The sequence below is a fragment of the Puma concolor genome, chromosome D1 (genome assembly GCF_028749965.1).
Source record: "Puma concolor isolate L17-30 chromosome D1, mPumCon1.1.hap2, whole genome shotgun sequence".
NCBI lineage: Eukaryota > Metazoa > Chordata > Mammalia > Carnivora > Felidae > Puma > Puma concolor.
The window spans coordinates 85791914-85805992 of record NC_141676.1 but is presented as its reverse complement, the minus strand read 5'-3'; the positions used below and the strand labels follow the sequence as shown (position 1 = coordinate 85805992).

The window sequence follows — 14079 nt, the reverse complement described above, 5'->3', positions numbered from 1 at the left end:
GGGTGCACAGTGTGTGGTTAATTTGAGCACATGTGTGGAGGAGGTGCTCTCTGATGCACTAGACAAAATGCAGGATTCAGGTCCTTAAGGGAAGACACTGTATTAAGGTGAATGCAAACAGTCCCACTGCCTCTTCCTTTAGGTCTGACATTTTTTTTTTTTTTAGGTCTGACATTTTAATTGTCAGTTTGGCCTTCCTGAGTGTGGCTGAGGCAGGAATGATGTTTTTGTTCTAATCTACTAACTTACAAGTAGTTGGATGAGGGAATTAGACTTTTCCTCCATTCCTCACCTTCATTCCAGTATTTTTATTGCCATCATTTTTTTTCTAGAGAGAAGTGATCCCATGGGACCAGGGACAGTTCATTTACCTTACCAAATTTCTCCATAGGCCCTGGTCACAAGAAGGATCAAGGTGCTGCTTATGACTGCTGATGATGGAAAAGAACTGAAAAGAGGCCACTTAAAACATGGTACTTTTTCTCTTTACCCTTTTTGTAGTAGTGAAATCTGAAACAGAACAAGAGTCCTTCTGGTGCTTTATTTCTCCCATTTCCCATGGATGAGACCCCATAGATTTTAGGGAAAAGTGGTGGGGCTGAGTTAAGGAACCAGTCCTCACCTTGTTACTGTACCAGCCATTACCCCCAGAACACAACAATGCAGGACACTTCCTCCATCCTCTTCAGTCCCTGGTGACAAGATGGGGCTTGGCTGGGACCAGAGTAAAGACTATCTTCATTGTTGTGAAATGGCTATGACTGAACAACATGAAGGAGAGGCAGTGTCAGAGAAATGGTATTGTCATGGACTGAACCCCAGGAGCACAGGGGGTAGAAAAGTTTGGAGAATAGACACAGTAGGGAAACATGGAATAGAATTATAAGGAGGAAGTATGGATTAATACTTAAGAAAATGGAAAAAGGCTATGTGCAGACAAGTAGAGCCAGAGAACAGTGCTATTTGGAGTTCTTTCACCCAGCAGCCTCTCAGGCCTTTTCTCCTCTGCCAGCCTCCCCACTGTCTTTTGGCATCCTGCATCTTGTAGGAGAGGCAGGATAGTGTTCTGAATTAGAAGTCAGGAGATCTATAGTCAAGTTTAGGTCTTAGGCTATTCACCTCTCTGGGCTCAGTTTCATTTATTCACCAGCATAATGTAGTTTATTTTATTTATTTTTTTTCCCTTTTTTATTATTTATTTTCTTTTTTTTTTTTTAATATATGAAATTTATTGTCAAATTGGTTTCCATACAACACCCAGTGCTCATCCCAAAACGTGCCCTCCTCAGTACCCATCACCCACCCTCTCCTCCCTCCCACCCCCCATCAACCCTTAGTTTGTTCTCAGTTCTCAACAGTCTCTTATTCTTTGGCTCTCTCCCACTCTAACCTCTTTTTTTTTTTTTTTGTTCCCCTCCCCCATGGGTTTTTCTTAAGTTTCTCAGGATCCACATAAGAGTGAAACCATATGGTATCTGTCTTTCTCTGTATGGCTTATTTCACTTAGCATCACACTCTCCAGTTCCATCCACGTTGCTACAAAAGGCCATATTTCATTTTTTCTCATTGCCACGTAGTACTCCATTGTGTATATAAACCACAATTTCTTTATCCATTCATCAGTTGATGGACATTTAGGCTCTTTCCATAATTTGGCTATTGTTGAGAGTGCTGCTATGAACATTGGGGTACAAGTGCCCCTATGCATAAGTACTCCTGTGTCCCTTGGATAAATTCCTAGCAGTGCTATTGCTGGGTCATAGGGTAGGTCTATTTTTAATTTTCTGAGGAACCTCCACACTGCTTTCCAGAGCGGCTGCACCAATTTGCATTCCCACCAACAGTGCAAGAGGGTTCCTGTTTCTCCACATCCTCTCCAGCATCTATAGTCTCCTGATTTGTTCATTTTGGCCACTCTGACTGGCGTGAGGTGATATCTGAGTGTGGTTTTGATTTGTATTTCCCTGATAAGGAGCGACGCTGAACATCTTTTCATGTGCCTGTTGGCCATCTGGATGTCTTCTTTAGAGAAGTGTCTATTCATGTTTTCTGCCCATTTCTTCACTGGGTTATTTGCTTTTCGGGTGTGGGGTTTGGTGAGCTCTTTATAGATTTTGGATACTAGCCCTTTGTCCGATATGTCATTTGCAAATATCTTTTCCCATTCTGTTGGTTGCCTTTTAGTTTTGTTGGTTGTTTCCTTTGCTGTGCAGAAGCTTTTTATCTTCATAAGGTCCCAGTAATTCACTTTTGCTTTTAATTCCCTTGCCTTTGGGGATGTGTCGAGTAAGAGATTGCTACGGCTGAGGTCAGAGAGGTCTTTTCCTGCTTTCTCCTCTAAGGTTTTGATGGTTTCCTGTCTCACATTCAGGTCCTTTATCCATTTTGAGTTTATTTTTGTGAATGGTGTGAGAAAGTGGTCTAGTTTCAACCTTCTGCATGTTGCTGTCCAGTTCTCCCAGCACCATTTGTTAAAGAGGCTGTCTTTTTTCCATTGGATGTTCTTTCCTGCTTTGTCAAAGATGAGTTGGCCATACGTTTGTGGGTCTAGTTCTGGGGTTTCTATTCTATTCCATTGGTCTATGTGTCTGTTTTTGTGCCAATACCATGCTGTCTTGATGATGACAGCTTTGTAGTAGAGGCTAAAGTCTGGGATTGTGATGCCTCCTGCTTTGGTCTTCTTCTTCAAAATTACTTTGGCTATTCGGGGCCTTTTGTGGTTCCATATGAATTTTAGATTGCTTGTTCTAGTTTCGAGAAGAATGCTGGTGCAATTTTGATTGGGATTGCATTGAATGTGTAGATAGCTTTGGGTAGTATTGACATTTTGATAATATTTATTCTTCCAATCCATGAGCAGGGAATGTCTTTCCATTTCTTTAAATCTTCTTCAATTACCTTCATAAGCTTTCTATAGTTTTCAGCATACAGATCCTTTACATCTTTGGTTAGATTTATTCCTAGGTATTTTATGCTTCTTGGTGCAATTGTGAATGGGATCAGTTTCTTTATTTGTCTTTCTGTTGCTTCATTGTTAGTGTATAAGAATGCAACTGATTTCTGTACATTGATTTTGTATCCTGCAACTTTGCTGAATTCATGTATCAGTTCTAGCAGACTTTTGGTGGAGTCTATCGGATTTTCCATGTATAATATCATGTCGTCTGCAAAGAGCGAAAGCTTGACTTCATCTTTGCCAATTTTGACACCTTTGATTTCCTTTTGTTGTCTGATTGCTGATGCTAGAACTTCCAGCACTATGTTAAACAACAGCGGTGACAGTGGGCATCCCTGTCGTGTTCCTGATCTCAGGGAAAAAGCTCTCAGTTTTTCCCCATTGAGGATGATGTTAGCTGTGGGCTTTTCATAAATGGCTTTTATGATCTTTAAGTATGTTCCTTCTATCCCGACTTTCTCAAGAGTTTTTATTAAGAAAGGGTGCTGGATTTTATCAAAGGCCTTTTCTGCATCGATTGACAGGATCATATGGTTTTTCTCTTTTTTTTTGTTAATGTGATGTATCACGTTGATTGATTTGCGAATGTTGAACCAGCCCTGCATCCCAGGAATGAATCCCACTTGATCATGGTGAATAATTCTTTTTATATGCCGTTGAATTCGATTTGCTAGTATCTTATTGAGAATTTTTGCATCCATATTCATCAGGGATATTGGCCTGTAGTTCTCTTTTTTTACTGGGTCTCTGTCTGGTTTAGGAATCAAAGTAATACTGGCTTCATAAAATGAGTCTGGAAGTTTTCCTTCCCTTTCTATTTCTTGGAATAGCTTGAGAAGGATAGGTATTATCTCTGCTTTAAACGTCTGGTAGAACTCCCCTGGGAAGCCATCTGGTCCTGGACTCTTATTTGTTGGGAGATTTTTGATAACCGATTCAATTTCTTCGCTGGTGATGGGTCTGTTCAAGCTTTCTATTTCCTCCTGATTGAGTTTTGGAAGAGTGTGGGTGTTCAGGAATTTGTCCATTTCTTCCAGGTTGTCCAATTTGTTGCCATATAATTTTTCATAGTATTCCCTGATAATTGTTTGTATCTCTGAGGGATTGGTTGTAATAATTCCATTTTCATTCATGATTTTATCTATTTGGGTCATCTCCCTTTTCTTTTTGAGAAGCCTGGCTAGAGGTTTGTCAATTTTGTTTATTTTTTCAAAAAAACCAACTCTTGGTTTCATTGATCTGCTCTACAGTTTTTTTAGATTCTATATTGTTTATTTCTGCTCTGATCTTTATTATTTCTCTTCTTCTGCTGGGTTTAGGCTGCCTTTGCTGTTCTGCTTCTAGTTCCTTTAGGTGTGCTGTTAGATTTTGTATTTGGGATTTTTCTTGTTTCTTGAGATAGGCCTGGATTGCAATGTATTTTCCTCTCAGGACTGCCTTCGCTGCGTCCCAAAGCGTTTGGATTGTTGTATTTTCATTTTCGTTTGTTTCCATATATTTTTTAATTTCTTCTCTAATTGCCTGGTTGACCCACTCATTCGTTAGTAGGGTGTTCTTTAACCTCCACGCTTTTGGAGGTTTTCCAGACTTTTTTCTGTGGTTGATTTCAAGCTTCATAGCATTGTGGTCTGAAAGTATGCATGGTATGATTTCAATTCTTGTAAACTTATGAAGGGCTGTTTTGTGACCCAGTATATGCTCTATCTTGGAGAATGTTCCATGTGCACTCGAGAAGAAAGTATATTCTGCTGCTTTGGGATGCAGAGTTCTAAATATATCTGTCAAGTGCATCTGATCCAATGTCTCATTCAGGGCCCTTGTTTCTTTATTGACCGTGTGTCTAGATGATCTATCCATTTCTGTAAGTGGGGTGTTAAAGTCCCCTGCAATGACCACATTCTTTTTTTCTTTTTTTTTTTTTTTAACTTTTTTTTCCAACGTTTTTTTAATTTATTTTTGGGACAGAGAGAGACAGAGCATGAACGGGGGAGGGGCAGAGAGAGAGGGAGACACAGAATCGGAAACAGGCTCCAGGCTCCGAGCCATCAGCCCAGAGCCTGACGCGGGGCTCGAACTCACGGACTGCGAGATCGTGACCTGGCTGAAGTCGGACGCTTAACCGACTGCGCCACCCAGGCGCCCCGACCACATTCTTATCAATAAGGTTGCTTATGTTTATGAGTAATTGGTTTATATATTTGGGCGCTCCGGTATTCGGCGCATAGACATTTATAATTGTTAGCTCTTCCTGATGCATAGACCCTGTCACTATTATATAATGTCCTTCTTCATCTCTTGTTACAGCCTTTAATTTAAAGTCTAGTTTGTCTGATATAAGGATGGCTACTCCAGCTTTCTTTTGGCTTCCAGTAGCATGATAAATAGTTCTCCATCCCCTCACTCTCAATCTAAAGGTGTCCTCAGGTCTAAAATGAGTCTCTTGTAGACAGCAAATAGATGGGTCTTGTTTTTTTTATCCATTCTGATACCCTATGTCTTTTGGTTGGCGCATTTAATCCATTTACATTCAGTGTTATTATAGAAAGATATGGGTTTAGAATCATTGTGATGTCTGTATGTTTTATGCTTGTAGTGATGTCTCTGGTACTTTGTCTCACAGGGTCCCCCTTAGGATCTCTTGTAGGCTGGTTTAGTGGTGACAAATTCCTTCAGTTTTTGTTTGTTTGGGAAGACCTTTATCTCTCCTTCTATTCTAAATGACAGACTTGCTGGATAAAGGATTCTCGGCTGCATATTTTTTCTGTCTAGCACACTGAAAATCTCGTGGCAATTCTTTCTGGCCTGCCAAGTTTCAAAAGAGAGATCAGTCACGAGTCTTATAGGTCTCCCTTTATATGTGAGGGCACGTTTACCCCTTGCTGCTTTCAGAATTTTCTCTTTATCCTTGTATTTTGCCAGTTTCACTATGATATGTCGTGCAGAAGATCGATTCAAGTTCCGTCTGAAGGGAGTTCTCTGTGCCTCTTGGATTTCAATGCCTTTTTCCTTCCCCACTTCAGGGAAGTTCTCAGCTATAATTTCTTCAAGTACCCCTTCAGCACCTTTCCCTCTCTCTTCCTCCTCTGGGATACCAATTATGCGTATATTATTTCTTTTTAGTGTATCACTTAGTTCTCTAATTTTCCCCTCATATTCCTGGATTTTTTTATCTCTCTTTTTCTCAGCTTCCTCTTTTTCCATAACTTTATCTTCTAGTTCACCTATTCTCTCCTCTGCCTCTTCAATCCGAGCCGTGGTGGTTTCCATTTTGTTATGCATTTCGTTTAAAGCGTTTTTCAGCTCCTCGTGACTGTTCCTTAGGCCCTTGATCTCTGTAGCAAGAGATTCTCTGCTGTCAGCTATACTGTTTTCAAGCCCAGTGATTAATTTTATGACTATTATTCTAAATTCACTTTCTGTTATATTATTTAAATCCTTTCTGATCAGCTCATTAGCTGTTGTTATTTCCTGGAGATTCTTCTGAGGGGAATTCTTCCGCTTGGTCATTTTGGATAGTCCCTGGCGTGGTGAGGACCTGCAGGGCACTTCCCCTGTGCTGTGGTGTATAACTGGAGTTGGTGGGCGGAGCCGCAGTCAGACCTGATGTCTGCCCCCAGCCCACCGCTGGGGCCACAGTCTGACTGGTGCGTGCCTTCTCTTCTCCTCTCCTAGGGGCGGGATTCACTGTGGGGTGGGGTGGCCTGTCTGGGCTACTTGCACACTGCCAGGCTTGTGATGCTGGGGATCTGGCGTCTTAGCTGGGGTGGGTAGGCAAGGTGCACAGGGGCAGGAGGGGCAGGCTTAGCTTGCTTCTCCTTAGGTGATCCACTTCAGGAGGGGCCCTGTGGCAGCAGGGGGGAGTCAGATCTGCTGCCGGAGGTTGGGTCCGCAGAAGCGCAGAGTTGGGTGTTTGCGCAGAGCGAGCAAGTTCCCTGGCAGGAACTGGTTCTCTTTGGGATTTTGGCTGGGGGATGGGCGGGGGAGATGGCGCTGGCGAGCGCCTTTGTTCCCCACCAAACTGAGCTCTGTCGTCCGGGGGCTCAGCAGCTCTCCTTCCCTTTGTCCTCCAGCCTTCCCGCTTTCTGAGCAGAGCTGTTAACTTATGACCTCCCAGACGCTAAGTCGCGCTTGCTGTCGGAACACAGTCCGTCAGGCCCCTCCGCTTTTTGCAAGCCAGACTCGGGGGCTCTGCTTGGCCGGCGAGCCGCCCCTCCGCCCCGGCTCCCTCCTGCCAGTCCGTGGAGCGCGCACCGCCCGCCGCCCTTCCTACCCTCTTCCGTGGGCCTCTGGTCTGCGCTTGGCTCCGGCGACTCCGTTCTGCTAATCCTCTGGTGGTTTTCTGGGTTGTTTAGGCAGGTGTAGGTGGAATCTAAGTGATCAGCAGGACGCGCGGTGAGCCCAGCGTCCTCCTACGCCGCCATCTTCCCCTATTATCTAATGTAGTTTATTTTAACTGCCCTTATTGTCTGGGTAATTTATTGTAAATGCTAAATGAAGGGATGTATGTGAAAGCACTTTGTATGGAGCAGGTATAGACCCACATGCAGGATCATATCTTTGTTATTAACCACAATCCATAAAGTGTTCATGAGAACTAGTTGTGAGGTGTATGTGCAAGAGTGTCGAGTCTCAGCTCTTCATTGAGTATCTGAGAGCCCATTCTCCCCTCTGTCCTACAGTGCTTGTAGCAGGACTTATGCATAGTGTCTCCTTTTCCTCCACAGAACTTTCCACTCTCCACATGAAAAATATAAAGAAAGAAACTTATGATACATTCTTTTCAATTCAGGTAAGGATATTTCAGAGATGGAGATGTTTTGATCTTGTTCATGCTAGGACCTGATAGATCACTTCTCAATAGTAATTAGTTCAGTTAAAACTTGGATCCTTTATGCCCTTGAAATGCCTTCTCCAGGTAGTTTGGGGTATAACTAAATTAAATTCAAATGCTTACAATGCCTGGCCTGTAGCCCCTTAGAAGGATACAGGATGAGAAACATAACATACTAGCAGGGCAGCATCAGTGGGAATCTCCACAGAAGTCCAAGGGCTGTACCCCTGCCCCAAGCGACAGCTCTGGTTTCAAGGAATGGGAGCCATTCTGGCAAAGAATCCTCAGTCTCAGGAGAAGAACCAACCACTATCCGTTTTCATAGCTCTATAGGCATAAATTTTGGGTTGCAAGCACACAAGAATCTATGGCTTCATTAGGAATTTATACATCATTCATAGTTTTCCAATTCAGATACTATTTGCTAATCAGAGGGCATTTTAACCATACCAATCTACCTGATAACATGGATAACATCCTGCCTTTATGAGGTTTCCAGGTAGGCCTAAAGTCACCTTGCATGAGCAAAGAGAAAAATTTTATTAACCCTTTACTCATGCCCCATTAATCTTTACTTATGATCCAGTGAGAAAGATAAGATATGTAAATTACACAAGATAGGAAGTGCTAGTTGCAATAAAACTATTATTGAGTAACTGGAGATCAGAGGGTGGCATAGATATCTGCCACCGGCTAGATCCATGGTTACATGTTTCCTTTTGCATTGGATTGAGATATGTGGTATTAGGAGCACAAGAAGCATCTATTAATTACCATCACTATAAAACAATGCCTGAAATTCCTGTTTCTGCTCTCATACACTCCTAGAGTCTGAGATAGCACTAAGATTTAGGGAAGAGTACAAAGGAATGTGTATCCAGCATAATGACTGGGCCAACATCAGGAAATGGTGCAAGTAGCTCAGAGATGTTGGGGTGAGTGCATTCCAAAAGAATATGAAAACGGAGTATAATTCCCAGGGCAAAGTAAACACTCAAATAGATGCTAACATCATGATGATGATGAGGAAGAATTGGCAGGGGGAAATCAATAAAACCAATGAAATCAGGAGTCAAAGTGATATGCTATCTATTATTAGCAAAGTCCTGAAAATGAATGACCTCATTTTGTTTATTCATGGAGTCAGTCAGTGAATGTTTTTAGCACCTACTGTGTGCCAGTTAAGTACTTTTCAAGGCATTGTATATAAAGCAGTGAATGAAGTCTATAAAAGCAGAATTTTTGGAGTTTATATTTTAGTGGTAAGATAGGTAGACAACAAACAAAGGCAGATATAGAGTATGAAGTACTAACAAGAGCTAGAAAGACATTAGATGATATTTATATACACAGCTTTTAGTTTGTATAATCTTCCCTTTTTTTCATGTTTATTTCTTAAATCACCATGTACAAAACTATTAGTCTTATTCCCACTTTGGAGATGAGGAAACCATGACTTATAAAGGGGAAATTACTAATTTGAGATAACACGTGGACGATCAGATCATGCAATTGAATAATCCAGGCTTAATTAAACTCAAACCTTCTGCCTCCAAGTACCATGCTCTTTTTACTGTCTTATATCATCCACCATCTAAACTCCTTCTCTGGTGAGAAAATCCTTTGATATAGTAGTGGAGCAATCACAGGAATTAAATAGTGAAAATGAGTACCAGTAGCTTTAGAAAGCTCATTGTAATTTGTCTCCAGTGCATTTCTTATGTGAGAAAGTGAACATGCGAGAAACACAATTCTTAGGGACAGATGTTGTAACTGAATATGGGGAGAAAGCAGAGATTTTGAGCCTCTATTTTGTTTTTGTGTTCTCTATCAAACATATTTCTTTCCAAACTAGACAAGATAGAGCCTACATAGATTGGGGGAGGGGGGGAGCTAACACTTGAACTGGAAGAGAAGTTAAATGTTTCAAATTTAGATCAGAACGAGCACATTATTTTGAGTGGGTACCTTGTGCCAGGTCCAGTGCTAGGCTGTAGGTGTATACTAGTGATCTATATATAGTATAGGCTCTAGGTATATATAGTGATCTAACAGATATCGTCTTTGCCTTTGTGGAGGCTATATCCAGGTTTGTTCACTGAATATGGGGGTTCCGTTGTTGGTTTTGTTCTGTCTGATCCTCTCCTGAGGGAAAATACAGAAGCTGTGCTTGTCAAGATTCCAAATAAGATAGCTAGAAAGGAGTGCTCACCCACCAAATGAGGGAATCTGCTGTGTCACAGTAGGCTGAAGTCAATACACAGTAATTACAAAGTCTCTGCATTAAAATTAAAAACAAAACAGGAACAAAACTGAAATACCAAAATGCAGATAGGAAGAAATCCATCCTGATAGCAGTCTATATGAAAGAGATTTAGGATGCTATTGATGGCAGCCTTCACTTAAGTCATATCAGTAACATATACCGCCAATAGTTTTGAAAACTTGTGTTTTATTACTCTGACAGACATTACCACACTTCTCCTTACTGGTAGGAGCACATTTGAAGTATTTGCTTTTGTTTTTCTGCTCAGGCCATTGTGTCTTCCACTTAACAAAGTGGAATGCTTCCAGGAAATATAATTTAGAATTTTTCTAAAAATAAATGAGGGGCACCTGGGAGGCTCAGTCAGTTGATTTTAGTTCAGGTCATGGTTCCAAGGTTGCGGGATCGGGCCTTGCTTCAGTCCATGCTGAATGTGGAGCCTGTTTAAGATTCTCTCTCTCTCCCTATTTGCCCCTCTCCCAGGCTCATGTGCTCTCTCTCTCTCTCTCAAATAAAAAATAAAATAAAGACAAAAACAAATGAAAGGAACTGGGAATTTAGTTTGGAGTTGACCAAGATGGTGATACAGGAGACTCCTGAGCTTCCTTGCTCCCACAGATGCCCCAAATATACAGACACATGTGAACACTTCCCTCTGAAAGAGGTCCAGAAACTAGCTGAGTGGCTCCAGAGATTGTGAGAATGAGCAAATAACCACATCAAAATGGGTAGGAAAGTCTGAGACACATTGTCACCATAAACCCCACCCCCCGGTACAATGTCACAATCAAGATAGAACCTTCAACTCCTAGCTACTCCCTGAAGAGTGAAGAGTTTGGACTCCACATCTAGTGCTCAAACTTTTAAGACTTTCACTGGAGGTATGGGCCTCCAAACACCTAGCTCTGAAAGCTATGTCCATGAGACCCACAAGACTATGAAAAAAAGAAACAACTGCAGTGGCACAGAAGGACAGACAAAATCCCAGTCTGTCCCTGAAAAGATTTATCTACAGACTTTAAAAGTTGCTGCCTGTGGGCCAGGCTTCTAATTTATCAGGCAACTAGAGGCTGCTGCAGTCTTCCCAGTTCTGGGAAACTGACAGTCACTTCTCATACCTTCTTTCAGTTCACTCCAATAATAAAACCAAGTCCCCAGTATCTCCCTAGAAGGAACTTGTGCATACATTTAGTGCCTAGCTTTTGCAGTAGCCAGCCAAGGAACAGGCTACTGGATCATCTGGTTCTAATAGCCAAAGGGGCCTGCATTTACAAGTACCACAGCACCATAGCAAACAAAGAGTCCTTAACAAGCACAGAAGCACCTCCTTTCCCAACTATAAATCTGGGCCCAGTACAGGGGAAGCAAGCTAAAATTCCCATCTCCCAGTTTCTCCCTGGATGGGGCTTAACAACATATTTTCCTTGCTGGTGGCTGAGAGTCCAACCTCTAATCAGCTTGCATTTGATTGCTGACTGTGACTCTTTCCTCTGGGACACTGTCAGTTCTTGGCACACACTCAACTACTGTGAGCCACTAAAAACAAAGAAGATAGCTTAGACAATCACAAAAGTTTGAGAGACAGGTACATGGGCCAGGCTGATCAACAAGGTTCATCTCTTATATGAGATCATTCTATCAAGATGGGGAGAAATGGCTGTTTTATCTAATGCACAGAAATTAGCAGAGAATCAAAGAAAATGAAACAAACAAACAAACAAAAAAAAAAAACAAAACAGGAATAAGTTCCAAACAAAAGAAGAAGAAATTCCAGAAGCAAATCTTAATGAAATGTAAATAAGTGATTTGCCTTATAGAGAATTCAAAAATAATCATCATAGAGATAGTTATTGAGGTCAGGAGTGTAATACATATGCAAAATGAGAATTTCAACAAAGAGATAGAAAATATTAAAAAAAGCCAAACAAATCATAGAGCTGAAGGATAAAATAATTGAACTGAAAAATCCAATAGAGGGGCTCAACGACAGACTTGATGTAGTGGAAAAAATGGATCTGCAGATTCAAAGACAGGGCAGTGGAATTCATCCAGTCTTAAGAGAAAAAGAGAAAAGAATGAAAAAAGTGTGAGGATAGCTTAAGGGATTTATGGGACAACATATGGGACACATTAAGCAGAACAATATACACATTATAGAGATCCTGGAAGGAGAAGAGAGAGAGAAGGGATTAGAAGGTTTAATCAAAGAAATAATGGCTAAAAACTTACCAAGGGAATGAAACAGACATTCAGGTCCAGGAAGCCCAGAGAGTGCCATATAAAATGAATCCAAAGAGTCTCATACTGGGACACGTATAACTAATTTGTTAAAAGTTAAAGACAAGGAGAAAATCTTAGAAGAGCAAGAGAAAAGCAACTTGTTACATAGAAGGAAAGCCTCATAAGGCTATCACAGATTTTCAGCAGAAATCTTGCATGCCAGAGGGAGTGGGATGATATAGTCAAAGTGCTGAAAGAAAAGAACTGCCAACCTAGGATAACCTACCCTGTGAAGGTGTCCTTCAGAATTGAAGGAGAGGTGGAGTTTGCCAGACAGACAAAGCTACATGAATTCATCACAACAAACTAGCATCACAAAAAATGTTAAAAGAAATTCTTAAGCTGAAAAGAAATAGAAACTAATTAGTAACAGGAAAAGCTAGTTTGTAACAGGAAGACATATGAAAATATAAAGCTCCCTGGTAAAGGTAAATGTATGGTTAAATTTAGAATAATATTGTGACGGGTAAATCACTTTTAACTCTAGTATGAAGGTTAAAAGACAAAAGGATTAAAAATAATTCTAACTACAATAATTTTTTAATGACACACAAGGTAAAAAGATGTAAATTGTACTATCAAAAATATGTACGGAGAGAATTAAAAATGTAGAGCTTTAATACATGCTTGAAGTTAACCTATATTAGTAGAATAGACTGCTATCAATATGAGATGTTTTATATAAATCTCATAATAGCCACAAAACAAAATCCTGTAGTAGATATACAAAAGATAAAGAGACAGGAATTAAAGCATACCAGTACAGAAAAATCATCAAACCACAAAAGAAGAGATCAAAAGAGGAAGAAGGGAACAAAGGAATTACAAAACCATAAAAGAATTAACATAATACCTATCAATAATTATTATAATGTAAATGGACTAAATCCTCTAATAAAAAGAGATAGAGTGGCTGAATGGATTAAAAAAATAAGACTCAAGTATCTGTTGGCTACAAGAGACACACAGCTTTGAGGACACAGACTGAAACTGAAGGGATGGAAAAAAGATATTCCATGCAAATAGAAGCCAAAACAAAGTAGAGAGTAGCTGTATTTATATCAGACAAAACAGACTAAGACAAACTCTGTATCAACAGTCAAAGAAAGTCTTTAAATGATGATAAAGGGGTCAATTCAAAAAGAATTGAGCAATGTATATCAAATGTGTATATAATAATTGTAAATATTATGCACCCAATGTAGAAGCACCTAAACACATAAAGGAAATGTTAATAGACCTGAATGGAGAAATAGTGATACAATAAATGCAGGGGACTTAATACCTCAATACCATCTAGACAGATAATATCATCCAGGCAGATAATAAAGAAGGAAACATAGGACTTAAATTATACATTAGTCCAGATGGACCTAAAGAATATTTACAAAAATTCTAACCAGCAGCAACAGAATGTACATTCTTCTCAAGTACACATGGAATATTCTCTAGAATAGACCATATGTTAGGCCACACAACATGTCTTAAAAAATTTAAGAAGATTGAAATCGTATTTTCTGACCACAGTGGTATGAAACTAGAAATCAATTACAAGGAAAAAACTGGAAAATTCATAAAATTTTGGAGATTAAACAGCATGATCCTGAACAATCAATTGGTCAAATAAATAAAAAAAGAAATTAAAAAAATTATGAGGCAAATGAAAATGGAAACGCATCTCAAACTTATGAGACGCAGCAAAAGCAGGTGTAAGAGGGAAGTTTATAGTTATAAATGCATACATTG

At 40.2% G+C, this 14079-nt stretch overlaps 1 protein-coding gene across 1 annotated transcript in view; it reads left to right on the top strand.

Moving 5' to 3' along the window:
* The window catches only part of LOC112865787 (beta-galactosidase-1-like protein 2), a 60120-nt gene that overhangs the window by 25190 nt on the left and 20851 nt on the right, over positions 1-14079 (top strand). Inside the window, exons 7-8 of the mRNA XM_086679451.1 lie at positions 392-473; positions 7681-7745. Coding sequence (XP_086535577.1) covers positions 392-473; positions 7681-7745 — 147 coding nt within the window. The remainder of the gene's footprint in view (positions 1-391; positions 474-7680; positions 7746-14079) is intronic.